Source organism: Myxocyprinus asiaticus, chromosome 4 (assembly GCF_019703515.2).
Source record: "Myxocyprinus asiaticus isolate MX2 ecotype Aquarium Trade chromosome 4, UBuf_Myxa_2, whole genome shotgun sequence".
Lineage (NCBI taxonomy): Eukaryota > Metazoa > Chordata > Actinopteri > Cypriniformes > Catostomidae > Myxocyprinus > Myxocyprinus asiaticus.
This window is the reverse complement of record NC_059347.1, coordinates 16,686,232-16,701,105: the sequence shown is the minus strand read 5'-3', so window position 1 is coordinate 16,701,105 and position 14,874 is coordinate 16,686,232. Positions and strand designations below refer to the sequence as shown.

The 14,874-nt window shown below is 38.6% G+C and overlaps 1 protein-coding gene across 2 annotated transcripts in view; it reads right to left on the bottom strand.

Annotated features, from left to right (window-relative positions):
* Positions 1–765: 765 nt before the first annotated feature.
* Positions 766–14,874, bottom strand: part of LOC127439839 (transmembrane protein 132E) — a 549,732-nt gene continuing 535,623 nt past the window's right edge. For both annotated transcript variants that reach the window (XM_051696075.1, XM_051696074.1), the window contains exons 8-9: positions 11,443–11,637; positions 766–4,307 (exon numbers count right to left, since the gene is read on the bottom strand). In XM_051696075.1, coding sequence (XP_051552035.1) covers positions 3,237–4,307; positions 11,443–11,637 — 1,266 coding nt within the window. In that variant the 3' untranslated portion in view covers positions 766–3,236. The remainder of the gene's footprint in view (positions 4,308–11,442; positions 11,638–14,874) is intronic.

The window sequence follows — 14,874 nt, the reverse complement described above, 5'->3', positions numbered from 1 at the left end:
CACAACACAGCATGTGGTCAAGGCAAAGGCCTAGTAGCAGCTCCTTTTATGAAAGAAAAATGAGAGCGCAGATATTGCAACTGCTGTTTCATATACATACACACAAAATCTGATGAAAGTATAAAACAATATTAAATTGAAGAAAGTGATGTTACAATTACTTGACATGAGTAGCACAATAATCTTAGAAAAGAAAGAAAAATGTGAATGAGCTGCTACCAGAAACATGGTAGTAGTCTTAATGAGCCGTTGTACCCCGTTAGAAGACCGTACGGTAATAATACACTGGAATTTATGCTCATTTTGACCATCAAGGTACAGTTGAAAAGTTTACATTCAGTTCTGAGCTACCAAATTTAACAATGTTACTCAGGCTGCACTCCAACTGTCAATCAAAACTCCATACCTTGACATGTTTACACATCATCAATTAATGTTTCATTTTACTCATTGGAATCCTTTGTCAAAAAGGTGGATGGGGCTACAAATCACTGAAAAAGGATGAAGGTGTGTCAGTGTTAATTTCTCTGTGATTCTTATCTAGAGTGCAAAGGGCCCCTGATTTACTTAGGGGTTAGAGTAAAAAAAAAAAAAGAAAATAAAAAAAAGAAATAGGGGCCCTTTGCACTCTAGATAACATATATATATATATATATATATATATATATATATATATATATATATATATATATATATATATAAAATGCTATAATAAATATAATATAGAATATATATAATAAAAATAAATCTATAAAAAAAAGGTGTTCCTCCTGGTTACAGGAAAATTACTAATACAACTTATAAAAACAAAGGGTAAATCCTTAAGCACAGTGGAAAATTAATCACTTTAATACAGTGTGTGACTTTAGACGTCCTGAAGAAACTGGAGGGACTGTAACCCTGAAACTAACCTGTGACAGGTCAGCAGCAATATAGGTATTTTAATTGTGCCCCACCACAAAAAAAAAACTTCCAGACCCATTACCAGCTTAACCATTTCTAAACAAGTTAATGTTTACATTTTTAGGCTTGTATTGAGATACTGTGCTACCAAATATTAACCATACAAAAATCAAGAGTTCATGGCAAATTTGCCACAAACTTGCCACAAATTAGCCACTGATTATTTTCACATGCAAATGAGCTTTGCGGCAAACTGTCCATTGTTGCCAAAGATTTTCTGCAGGTTCACCACTACCAGTGAAGACCTGCAAACTTCTGGCAAACATTTGTGCGAATCACAAGCTCATTTACATGTGAAAATAATGAGTGGCAAAATTGTGGCAAGTTTGTGGCTAGTTTGCCTGAACTCTAGATTTTTTTAAAGAGTTCACAGCTTTGTTTTTTAAACAAGTCTAGCAAGCTTCAAAGTTAAAAACAAACAATTTAAAGTCTATGGTATACTTCGTTTTTCCATGTGCCATTAGGGTTATCACATGTTCACGCATTCAGCCTTTCAAAGTAGCCTATATTTTTTTGACCGGGAGCCCATTCAAACATGCACAAAGACGAGGATTGTTCCAGTGTCTCGGAAAAACAGGCAGTGGACAGGCCACTCATACTGTACTGATGATGATATTTCCGTCACGTGCACTGTTACCAAGATGTACTGGCAAGAAGAAAACCGAAGTACACTTTGGCCTTAACAAACATAAAATAAAAAAGAAATCCCAAAACCAGCAAATTACATTGTGGCAAAGTTACAACTAGTTTTGATATATTTATTGGTATATTAAGTAACAAATTATCGTGGTATTCGTGGTGCTATAGTGATATTTGGGGCAAACTTACTCAATAACCACAATAATCAACCCCTCCAGTGTGTTTGCATAGCATTTTGTCCTTAAAAAAGATCTTTACTATATTACCACTTGGGTGGGAATTCATGGTGAGACCATTAAAGAGACAGAAAAAGAGAAAGAGAAAGAGAAATAAGAGCCTTACTGAAATTTAAGTATCTGGCTATGTCCCTATATGGCATCTGCCTTCCCTGTTCCTCAGGCATCCTGAGTTATTGGGAGTTAAGCTTCAGCAGTCATTATGTACTGAACATGGAATGTACCTGGAAGGGAGAGCACAGAAGGGCAGGTCTGGCACATGCATGTAATGAATGGTAACATGATATGTCCTCTAGTATTGTTTATGTATGATTAGATAATTCTCACAATACAAACATATACAAAGTAAAAAAGAAAACAATATAGAGCCAATTGTGCCTCCAAGTCTCCATTCATGCAGAGGAATGTTGGAGAAGGTATCTAACTCCACAATGTACAAGCTCCCACCTTCCCCCATGCTGACACGCATTAAATTCAGATATAGACATCTGTAGATTTTCCCAGCTTTGGCCCTTACCAATGTGAACAAACATGGTGTCAGCACAGAGAAAGGTTGTGACTATTGTAATCAGTTTAATAAGGCATTTTACTTAACCAAGACAGTGAGAGAACCAAAGGTGGCATCATCCAGATTTAGAAGAAGTATGAAACACTGAAGACAAATGAAGAACTAATTCAACAACCAAGGCATGTTTTGGACCAAGATAACACTAAAAGAAAGGGAGGGTGAAGGGGGTGGAATAAAACAAATAACTTTTCCAACTATTACAGAAAGAATCCATGGCATGTCCTTATGAATGTTCATTACAGTTGAAGTGGCTAAGTGTCAAGTTTATCAATGATGGCATGACAATGATCCATCTCAAACACAAATCTGGGACAAAATTAGAATCTGCTCTTCAAAGGCCTCTTTGTTGGAGAAGAATCTGTTGAGTTAAAAAGAAGAAGAAGAAGAAAAATGGACACAGTGCCAAGACTCCAGGCATTCCTCTGAGAAAGATCATGTCCACAACAGGGTGACCATCACATCCTTGCCACAAGAATGATTGAGTACTTTTAGGAATTAGTTTTGATATCAGTGCTCACAAATTAAATTCTGTGTTTTCCTTAAAGATTGTACACACTCTTCAATTGACCAGCAGTCAGACACACTGCTAAAGCCACTTTGCTAGAGATTTAAGAATCCCCTAATCTCATCTTTGGCTTTCCAGACAGTGTTATAAATAGTTTTTGATCAAACAAGTGTCAAACATGTAAGAGAAAAAGCACTGTGCAGAAAACCCCAACAAAACTGGACACTAGGCCTTGGTTGTTTTTTCTTGTGAAAGGAACCTCCTCTAGAGTGAAAATTAAGAGAGAAAAATAGAAAGGAACGTCTTTAGAAAGTGCATAGCCCAATCAGGCTATTTCCTTTATCCTGCGCATGTAGTCGTGCAGTTCCTCTGGGTTCTGGAAGCCCATGTCTTGGCATACCCACTGAATGTCCTCCTCATTGGCAATGGGAATGGAGTTGTAGGGTAACTCCTCCGTGGGAAGGGTAAAAGTGGTGAACTTGACACGCTTGCGCTTGGAGGTCGGTGAGTTGGCTTCTTCTCTGTGGTCCTTGGTGGAACCACCAGAGCTGCCATCTCCTCGGCCATGGACCTGGCTTTGTACACTGGTCTGGGAGCTGCCACTGCTGTGGTGATCTCCATGACAACAAGTCTGTACCCCTTCCAAGGTGTTGCTGGGACTCTCCACTGTTTGGGGCGAGAGATCGCTCTGAGTGCGCAAGGGTTCGCCATTGCCCAAGAACACCCAATGGTGGGAATGGTCCATGTTGGCTTGGCCTTCAGGTGGGATACGCTTATGGCGATACTTCAGCACAAACACAATGCAGTTGATAAGAAAGACCAGTATGGCGAGACAAAACACGCCAAGAAGAGCATACATGCCGATCTCTAAGTCAGTCATACTACGAGGATTATGCACAAACTCATCTTCCTCATCATCCTCTTCAGTTGGTTCCTCCTGATTACTGGTTGTAGGGAAGTTGGTGTAATCGATGGGCACACTTGCTGGTTGCTCATTAGATGGCTCAAATCCTGCACCACCTACATTGGGCTCAATAGCAGGCCTTCTGGTGTTGGCAGGAATTCTGGTGTCTATTTCAGTCTCTGTATCCACTTCCTCATCAGAGTCTTCATCTGGTCCAAAGCGGACTTTGATGAACACAGGAGAGGAAGCAATGATGCTTTTGCGTTTAGTCTTCTGGCAGGCTTCGCAGATGGTCATCTCCACATGAACTATGTCTCCAGAGCCCTCACCCTCTGCAACAATGACCGGCCAGCGCTGTTGGGGTTGTTGGGATATTGTAACCACCTTATCGTCCACTGCAGAGGCATTGAGGTTGTAGTCCTTAGGGTCGTACATGCTCAGGGGGGCAGCGGTATTGTCGCTGTAGTAAACCCAGATGGACAAACTGGCCTCCTAGAAACACAAAAAGAATGAAAATATTCATAACATGAATTCAACTTTTATGCAACAGTCATCTTCTTTAATCATATTTTTTTCATAGAGTATTTTACTGTATTGTCTTCTTGTCGGCATGACAGAAACAGCCCACTGAACAATCAAAACTAGCCCAAAACTAGTCCAATGACCAAAAAAAACAAAAACATAAAAACTGTCACAAACCTAGCCTAATATCAGAACAATATAAATATAGTTATAAATATAAATCTGCCACTCCCATACCTAATAGACATTTTTTACAGTCCCTATTATGCACTTCAGATTTCTCTTAATTTGTAGGTCTAGTGGAGTGGGCAAATGCAGAGCGCAATTAGAATTATGGAAGTAAACACCCATTTGAGAAAATATATATCTTTTTTATAAATAGACCTATATAAATGTAATATACATGTATCTGTACTGCAACAAGGGATGTTCAAAGAGTGCAACAGAATGGAACAGAACGCGGGGACCTCGAGTTGCACTTTTTAAACTCCTTTTAACTTGACAGAGCATTTTGCATTACTTATGCTGCGAGATGATGATAAGAGAGCAATATGCAATGGCCAAAGTCCTCCCTCTGTCATATGTGCACATAGACAGACAAAAAAAATTAAAATAGCTCATATAGTATATAGTAACATATTGTCTTCCTACAATTGTCTGTGGTTTAACAGGGTTGACTTGCAAATTCTAATATTTAATAAAATAATAATTACAGTATGACACTGTACAGAATTAATCCAACAACAGTATAGCTACGTCATTTGGCCCAATATTCAAACAACATGAGTGGTATTGTGATATGTTAGCTGACATTATTAAGACATTATTAAAGTATTGTGACAACCCTAAGGCATAGTTTCTACAGCTGTATCTGAATTCACTAATTTAAGAACTCATATCATATTAACTATGTACTGTACAGTAATGAGTGAGCGAGACACAGCATATGCAAAAAAGTGCAAATAGTACAGTAATTTCTCAGACACTTAATGCTGTCTGATGCATCCCATGAGTTTAGCAATGTAGCGAGATGTCATGAGTATGGGCAAAATATTTAGTTTACCATCTTCTCTGTCCACAATGACAGCTGCATTGCTATGTCTCTTGGTGTTGTGCTGATGCTTAAATCATTACTATAGCAACCAAGGTACAGTAGATATACAGTACCAGATATTGATATTTCATTACGTGCAAAATGACAGTGCCGACAGTCAGTCCTGTAGACTGAATTTGAAAAACAAATCAGATTTATGTGCAGTGTAAAAAAAGGCTAGAGAGCTAGAATTAGCATAGTGTACTTCTAATGCAAGAATTTTTTACAACTTTATCTTTTCTAAAGAGAGATTATCAATCCTGAGACTTTTGCCAAATTTGTCTCCAGCTTTTGAAAGCCTCATTCAAATGTACTTGATGTTGAGCTTGGTCCACACAAAACAACTCCAGATTACATCAAGTGACATGCAGCTAGCATCATAGTGGGTTGCAAGTTTTGACCATAGTTGTGGAACATAGTCTGAGGGGAAACGGCACTAACGTGATGCTTGTGTTCTTGTCACCTCATAACAAGACTGAGCTTGACATTTGCCTTCCTGTCCTCGCTGCCTTAAAAAACAGCACAATGCCTTTCACCTGTTGGCAGACAAAATGAAAGCCACTCTGCCAGAGTGCTTTTAGCCACAAATTAAGTGATGCTCTACTTTTATATTCAGGAAGAGAAGTATTTATCTGCCTCCAGTCAGCAACAGCCTGTTGTGAGGCAGTAAAAACTCTTCTGTCGCGCCGCTAACTTCAAGGTTGCTCTGACATTCTGGCTCCTGCTCTGTCATCCCTACTTGTCAAGATGAAGAGAGTCTTTGATACACATGATCTGAATAATACATTGAAGACGACATGTTGTCCTCGTGGACTTTGAGATAACTTCAGTCACTAAATAAAAAACGCTGTCAATCACGAACGGCCCTTGATTTTTCTACAAGCTTTTGGACATGAATGTGAAATTGTAATATTCACATGGATATTTCATTAAATTCCAAACTCTTAATTGCTTGTGAGTTAAATCTCAAAGGTAATTTTGGGTTCATTGTACAGAACAATCTATTGAAATGAACTGCTCTAGCATCCAAGGAATTTACAGTTTTGAAAGAGATTGCTATCATTAGCATACACCAAAATAAATTATTTAAAGTTGATGGTCAGACAAAGGAGATGGAATCTGAAGAGATTCCCATCTTGCAAAAATGCAAATTTTGTCATCATTTACTTACCCTTATGTAGTTCCAGTCATTATTCACTCTCAAATTAAATACATTCATTGATCAACTCATGTAAACAGAGCATAAATTCAATATAGCAACATGTCAGTAACATCAAACCTGATTAGCTTTTGTGTCATGACGTTTGGTCACAAGATGCACAAGAACCAATGAGCTTTGAAGTTACTGACGTGTCCTTATATTGGATTTGTACTACGTTCACAATGATATGATTTGGCTTGAGCGTGAATAACAACTTAGACTTGGAATATGACGCATGGACTACTTTGACACTTTTGGGTGCTTTTTAAAGTGGTAATGTCATGAGGAATAAAACTTTTCCTTGATCTTTTGACATACAGTACTGTACAAAGGTTTTAGGCACTTGTGAGAAATGTTGCATAGTGAGGATGTCTTCAAAAATAATGACATAAATAGTTTTCATTATCAATTAACATCATACAAAGTCCAGTAAACATAAAAAAAGGTAAATCAATATTTGGTGTGACCACCTTTGCCTTTAAAACAGCATCAATTCTCCTAGGTACACCTGGACACAGTTTTTCTTGGTTGTTGGCAGATAGGATGTTCCAAGCTTCTTGGAGAATTCACCGCAGTTCTTCTACCTATTTAGGCTGTCTCAATTGCTTCTGTCTCTTTATGTAATTAGGGCAGTGGTGGCTCAGCAGTTAAGGCTCTAGGTTACTGATCAGAAGGTTGGGGGTTCAAGCCCCAACACCACCAAGATTCCACTGTTGGGCCCTTGAGCAAGGCCCTTGACCCTAACTGCTCCAGGGGTGCTGTATCATGTCTGACCCCAGCTTAGCTGGGATATGTGAAAAAAAGAATTTCACTGTATATGTGCAAAAATGTATAATGTGTGATAGATAAATATAATTATAAAATAAATTATTATAATCTCAGACTGACACGATGTTCAGTGGGGGGCTTTGTCTGGGCAATGCCATCTGTTGCAGGGCTCCCTGTTCTTCTATTCTAATCTTTTCTATTTGCAAAAGTAATATTTGGGAGTCTAACATTTATATTTCCTATTGACACACTAAAGCTGAAGATATAAATTATCATCTTAAGACAAATGTTTTTGTGAAACATCTTATGTGCCTAAGACCTTTGCACAGTACTGTATAAGAGTTTATTGTACTATAAAAACATACTTTAATTTTCAGAACTCAAATCTTCCTCAATGCATAAAAAGCTTTTATTTAAACCAAGCTGCAAAAACACCTCGTTCTATACTTCTGTGATTTAGTGATGTCACATGGTGTACTCATTAATGCATGAACACCTCCACAACAAGACATCAATGCCTACTTTTACATCATCATACCCTTGGCCTGTCCACTGGCACTCATTCGGTAAGCTGGAGAGAGCTATTTTTAATTGTTAATCAATGTAAAATGCACTAGATGAATGTCTTTGACTGTTTTGATGCATTTTAAGAGCAGCACAAGTTCAACTCCTAAAAACACATCTTGTTTTGCTCCATTCCACTGCTGCCGCTGGCTAAGAGAACTATGCCCCTTCCTGTGTGTAAACCGACCTGAAAGATGTGAGATATTGTGATACCTTGTCGAAGCGTCTGAACATTAGGATACAGTAGCATAAGTTTAACAGTTCCTGATCGCACTAGTTCAGGATTATGTGTGTGGCACTTTCACCATGCATTGCATTAATGGGTACTATCGCATTTCAGTGTGTATTATTTGTGGTTTTGCCTTATATCAGGGTGGACTGCTTGTGAACCAGTCACAATATGATTTAAGCTTTGCAAAGGAACTGTTATTGGACTATGGGACAGTTAAAACACTACTGGACCTGAGTCCTGACTGCAAAACTGCAATGTTTCCATTCATTAATGTTTCATCTGGCATCACTGTTTGATATTTCTGGTTTATGGTGCTACTGGGCTTGAGTAAACAGTTTGATTCGGATGCAATGTGTTTGATGTGCGTTATGTGTAAACCCTGAGATATAGTTTTTATTGTTGTGGAGCTGGATTTGTTAATTCTCTTCCCAATTGAGTTTCAAATAAACAGTGCATCCGGAAAGTATTTACAGCGCTTCACTTTTTCCACATTTTGTTATGTTACAGCCTTATTCCAAAATGGATTAAATTCATTATTTTCCTCAAAATTCTACCAACAATACCCCATAATGACAATGTGAAAGAAGTTTGTTTGAAATTTTTGCAAATTTATTAAAAATAAAAAACGGAAAAAAAAATCACATGTACTTAAGTATTCACAGCCTTTGCTCAATACTTTGTTGAAGCACCTTTGGCACCAATTACAGCCTCAAGTCTTTTTGAGTATGATGCTACAAGCTTGGCACACCTATTTTTTGGCAGTTTCTCCCATTCTTCTTTGCAGGACCTCTCAAGCTCCATCAGGTTGGATGGGGAGCGTCGGTGCACAGCCATTTTCAGATCTCTCCAGAGATGTTCAATCGGGTTCAAGTCTGGGCTCTGGCTGGGCCACTCAAGGACATTCACAGAGTTGTCCCGGAGCCACTCCTTTGTTATCTTGGCTGTGTGCTTAGGGTCGTTGTCCTGTTGGAAGATGAACCTTCACCCCAGTCTGAGGTCCAGAGTGCTCTGGAGCAGGTTTTCATCAAGGATGTCTCTGTACATTGCTGCATTCATCTTTCTCTCAGTCCTGACTAGTCTCCCAGTTCCTGCCGCTGAAAAACATCCCCACAGCATGATGCTGCCACCACCATGCTTCACTGTAGGGATGGTATTGGCCAGGTGATGAGCGGTGCCTGGTTTCCTCCAGACATGATGCTTGCCATTCAGGCCAAAGAGTTCAATCTTTGTTTCTCCTAGTCTGAGAGTCCTTCAGGTGCCTTTTGGCAAACTCCAGGTGGGCTGTCATGTGCCTTTTACTGAGGAGTGGCTTCTGTCTGGCCACTCTACCATACAGGCCTGATTGGTGGAGTGCTGCAGAGATGGTTGTTCTTCTGGAAGGTTCTCCTCTCTCCACAGAGAAATGCTGGAGCTCTGTCAGAGTGACCATCGGGTTCTTGGTCACCTCCCTGACTAAGGCCCTTCTGCCCCGATCGCTCAGTTTGGCCAGGAGGCCAGCTCTAGGAAGAGTCCTGGTAGTTCCAAACTTCTTCCATTTACGGATGATGGAGGCCACTGTGCTCATTGGGACCTTCAATACTGCAGAAATTTTTCTGTACCCTTCGCCAGATCTGTGCCTCGATACAATCCTGTCTCGGAGGTCTACAGAAAATTCCTTGGACTTCATGGCTTGGTTTGTGCTCTGACATGCACTGTTAACTGTGGGACCTTATATAGACAGGTGTGTGCCTTTCCAAATCATGTCCAATCAACTGAATTTACCACAGGTGGACTCCAATCAAGTTGTAGAAACATCTCAAGGATGATCAGTGGAAACAGGATGCACCTGAGCTCAATTTTGAGTGTCATGGCAAAGGCTGTGAATATTTATGTACATTTTTTGTTTTTTATTTTTAATAAATTTGCAAAGATTTCAAACAAACTTCTTTCACGTTGTCATTATGGGGTATTGAAAATAATGAATTTAATCCATTTAGGAATAAGGCTGTAACATAACAAAATGTGGAAAAAGTGAAGCGCTGTGAATACTTTCCGGATGCACTGTACATGGCTGTATTCGAGAAGCAGCACGATGTTAGTCAATCATAACAGTGGGAGTTTACACTTAAGTCTTAAAGGACAATAGAGCCGAAAACCGAGTGTTTCAGACAGAGGGCCAGAGATAGGGTGGAAAATTGTTATATATTACTAAATTATAGTGCATTATAAGTGGACCTAAGCTTTAAAATGAGTCACTATCAACTTCTATTTCAACTTCATTAAAGCAGTGGGGGCTGGGTGGAAGACTGAACTGAGGCTAATTTGCCAATGGTCTGTAACCTTCAAGGAGACTTGAATCATCAATATGAGGCTATTCGGCCAGTGTTAACTATTGAGGAGTAGAATAATCCTGAGCAACAAGGAAGAATTTCAAGTAAATGTCACTTGCATAATTAGCTGCAGGGGGCAAAAGGTTAGAGCTTTTTGCTGGACTTGGCTACATGAGGGGTGTGATGATGAATGCTACAGTCATATTTAGACAATTATGTAGAGATAAAGTGTGTATGTTGTATACTAACTGCTACTTTATTTCTTTTCATTTCTTGACCAAAGATCATTTGTAGGGTTTCAAATCAGAATATTTTATTTTGTTATTGCTCTTTTTGGATTTTAGATAATTATTGATTGTTTCTAACTAAAACCAATCTAGCTAAAAACAGCTTAATTGGCAAAATGGTGGTTTTACATGATTTCTAGTTGGTTTAAGCTTAACTAAACGCTGGCTTAGGTGATCAACAGGCTGGTTTACTAGCAGGTGGGGACCTGGCTGAGCTGGTATAGACCATCTTGGTTAAGCTGGTTAGAACTGGTAGACCACCTTGGACTGTCAACAAACTAGATATAAAATCCAGCTTGACTACCTTGAGGTGGTATGATGTTTTTTTTTTGTTTTTTTTCTCAGCAGGGAAGAATGTGTGGTTAAATATTCCAATTTACAGTAAGCCTTTAAAGGAATATTCTGGGTTCAAATAGAATTGAGCTAAATAAACAGCAATAAACATACAATTTGTATAATATTGTACCAACAATATTTCAATTTGTACCTCCTTTACTTTAAAAAAAGCAAAAATCTGGGTTAAAGTGAGGCACTTACAATTGAGAATGGGGCCAATTTTTGGAGGGTTTAAAGGCAGAAATGTGAAACTCTTGAGATAAGAGTAAAATATTTTCAAGAAGGTATGGAAAACAATCAAGGAATCAAGTATACCTGTTTAGGAGCGGAGAGAGTCTGCAGGCCAGTTGCCTTGGCAACCATAGTATGGCTGTTGCCAGGGCTTGGTTGAAGATTAAGTGCCAGTCCTGAGATAGCATGAACATGTAGCTCCATTATGGACACTTTCTCGTCTACCACAGAGAACTGTGTTTCACCCAGTATCGCCTCCACTGCAAGAGGGGATTCGACCTGAAACCAACAAAAGAATTTCACAGTTGGATATCTGAAGTCAAAAGGACAAGAAAGTATGCAGGCAGTGAAGATATTCAATAAGATTATATATTCAGTGTGTAATCAAACATAATCAAGATACAGCTCACTGAGCAAGGCAAGCATGGGAAAATATACCTTATCTCAAGAGAACGACCAGTAGTCCAAAGCACTCTACTTTCACACAAATCATCCACCTGACACTTCAAACCCATTATGTCACTTTTTCTCACCTCCTACCACCATTAAAGGTCACCAGGGACTTGCTGAGTGAGAAGTCCAATGGGGCGGCACTACTAGGAGAGCCAGATAATTTTTAACCGTTAAACCGTGAGAACTCGGCAACCCCAATAGCAACGCAACACCAAGTAAGACGAGACTAGCATCAATCAAAGGTGATTTTATTTATTTTTTATTTTTTTGAGAAAAACGGCAGGCTGTAGATAACTTTTTTTGCCTTGAGAAAGATATATTCAGATCAACATGATGACTTGTTGCTTCAGAATGTTCATGTACACTGAAGTCAACCCCATTTTGTTGAATAACTGACAAAGCACCATCCACCATTAGACATTCTTGCATCAATTTTAAATGTGTTTACCTTTTCCTATGGAGCTAATTGCCTCAGAGACACAGGTTCTGGTCACATTGAAATGAGGAAGTAATCACGTTCACATAAACTATGGTGAACACGATTTTACTTCGATTTTTACTCCACTGACAGCTAGGTTTAGGGTTGGGGTTTGGGTTAATTAAATGTGCATTCCTGTTGACTGTTTTATATCATTTACAAATAAAAATATGTCTCACTTTTGGCGCCACCCTGTGGACATTTCACCTCAACAACACTTCCAGCTTAGGCCACTGGGGTCAGTGGGTTTGAATTTCAGCAAAAGTAGACTGCTTTCAGCAGCAGAACTTTCGACCTCCTGTTGCCAAATTATCCATTAAAAACAATGGAATGAACAGTTTAAAAAAAAAATATCTAATTTTGCATTTACCAGTACTCTTCTGTTTCTACCAATGTGTCAAGGTTTGGCTTGTTTGCATGGGCAGTTAGTCCCTGCTGGTAGATGCCATGGCTACACCATCTTTCTGGTTCATCGTTCTCCATTCAAAAGTAGCTTCTATTTTGACAAACTATATTAGAAATATTTCATTACATTATTGTATATGTTTTTACAAGTGCCAGATTTGTGTAGGGCTCTAAAAAGCCCTTGTATTTGTCCCTTTGATGTCACAGTTCACACACAGTTCATGACAGAATAGTCTAGTGAAAGGCTTTGGGACTGTGCATACTAAATAAATAAATAAATAAATAATCAATCAATAAATGAATAAAAAAATAGGCCAGAACTGAGTGCCTGTGAGCAAAGAAGGCAACAAGCAGGTCCCATATTTCAGAGCGGCTCCTGCGGCAGCCAAGCAACTGTTATTGAGATGAATGGGAAAAATAATGGATAGCTTTCTCAAGGTATTATTTACCTCCTTGTTCACTGCACGGCAAACAACATTTGAAGAATGATTCAAACATGTTGACAGAAACAAAGAGCACTGTACTGGCAATAGTAGGAAGATGTTTTTGGAAGATGTTTGCAAACACTGAGGTCAGACCATATTATCTTATCTTTTCAATTACAGCTATGCCAAAACAAGACCAATAATATTACCTCTACATAATTGCATATCGTAGTCAATATCACAATTGAATCAGAGCTGGTTACTTTTGATAATTTACCCCAATAAAGTCCATAATGACTTTTAATGATGTCCAAAAATCTTCTTCTAATCTAGTATAGACTTGCGACTCATATGTCCCAGTTGTACACTGTTTGTCTCCCAGTGCACTAATGTTTTGGAACAGCCTGTACCGGTTCAGTGGCCATGTAGTCCTATACATTCGCCTCTTCTTTCCTACGGTCGGAAAGGGCTGTAGCCCAGAGGGGAGAAAAGGCTGAAGAATGTATAATTGAATGAAACTGTTTTGTTTCTGCATATTTGATCTCTTATGCTAAAGGCAAGCTTCAAATATGCAGTGCATTTGAAGAAGAGAATATGAATGACATATAAATAGAGACAAATTCTTGCCAGGACAGCTTATTTGTTTAGTATCTAGGCAGTTGCAATTAATTTTATTATACCTGCTGATATACTGGTGTTTGATGTTTGCATTATAACAACTAGAGCTTTGGATGCATGAACAGAGTGCTTTCAAAGGCTAAAAAGTGCCTAGTCCTTCAGACCTAATTACTTTAGTTGGTAGACCTGGCAAGCCAATTAAGCAAAATGAAATGCATACAATCAGGCATAGAGGGTTTATATTGCATGGCTGATATTTCTTAGGAGGGATTCTTGGGACCATAACAATTCAGCTAATGCTAATGGGCCAGCAATGATCTCTGCTGTTCATAAGATTCAGTGTTTCATGAGTTATGTTCAAAGCTGCACATTGGCATATCTTTGTGCTCAGGTCAGAGTGACTGGGTGGAGGACAAGCACTGTGGAACAGAAGAAGATCAAAGACCAACCAAATAAGCTAAAAAAGCCCTGATATGGTTGGCTTATAAACAACATTATTCATACCTCTCCCGTTGTCTTTATTTTTTTATTTATTTTTTAGGAGGTGAAATGATGTTCTACTGCTCAGAGCCATTTATTTTCAGCTCATATTCAGCAAATATATTCAGCATATTCTAGTTCTGCACTGGCCATTAATTATTAATAACCTTTGCAATTTTCCCCAGTTTAATTAGCAAACTTTATTTTTTATGCACAATTTTGTTTATGGGATAAAAGAGACACTTTCCAAAACCAAACCACCAGGCACAGAAGAGGTGTGATCAAGCAGCCATGAAAAAACAAAACTCTCACAGTTTGGACACAATGAACCGGTTGTGTGTTGATTCAATGGAGAGAAAACTTTGCTTTCAAAAATGTTTCCACCAATTTAATCTGAAGATTTTGTAAGAGTCAGATCACTCTTTTCCTAAACATCCTAACTTATGAATCATGGGAAAAAATATTCATACAATTAGTTTTCAATTCCTGAAGGGGTTTTAAAAGAAAGAGCCTAATTTTAATGGATCAAATTTTGAGTATGTCGATTAGTCTTCCTTTTCGATTTCAACTGTAAACTATGTTCCTATTCTTAGCAATCTGTCTGGCAAATTATGTTGACTCTGGACCAAGAGCAACTATTTTCCCAAAGACATTAAT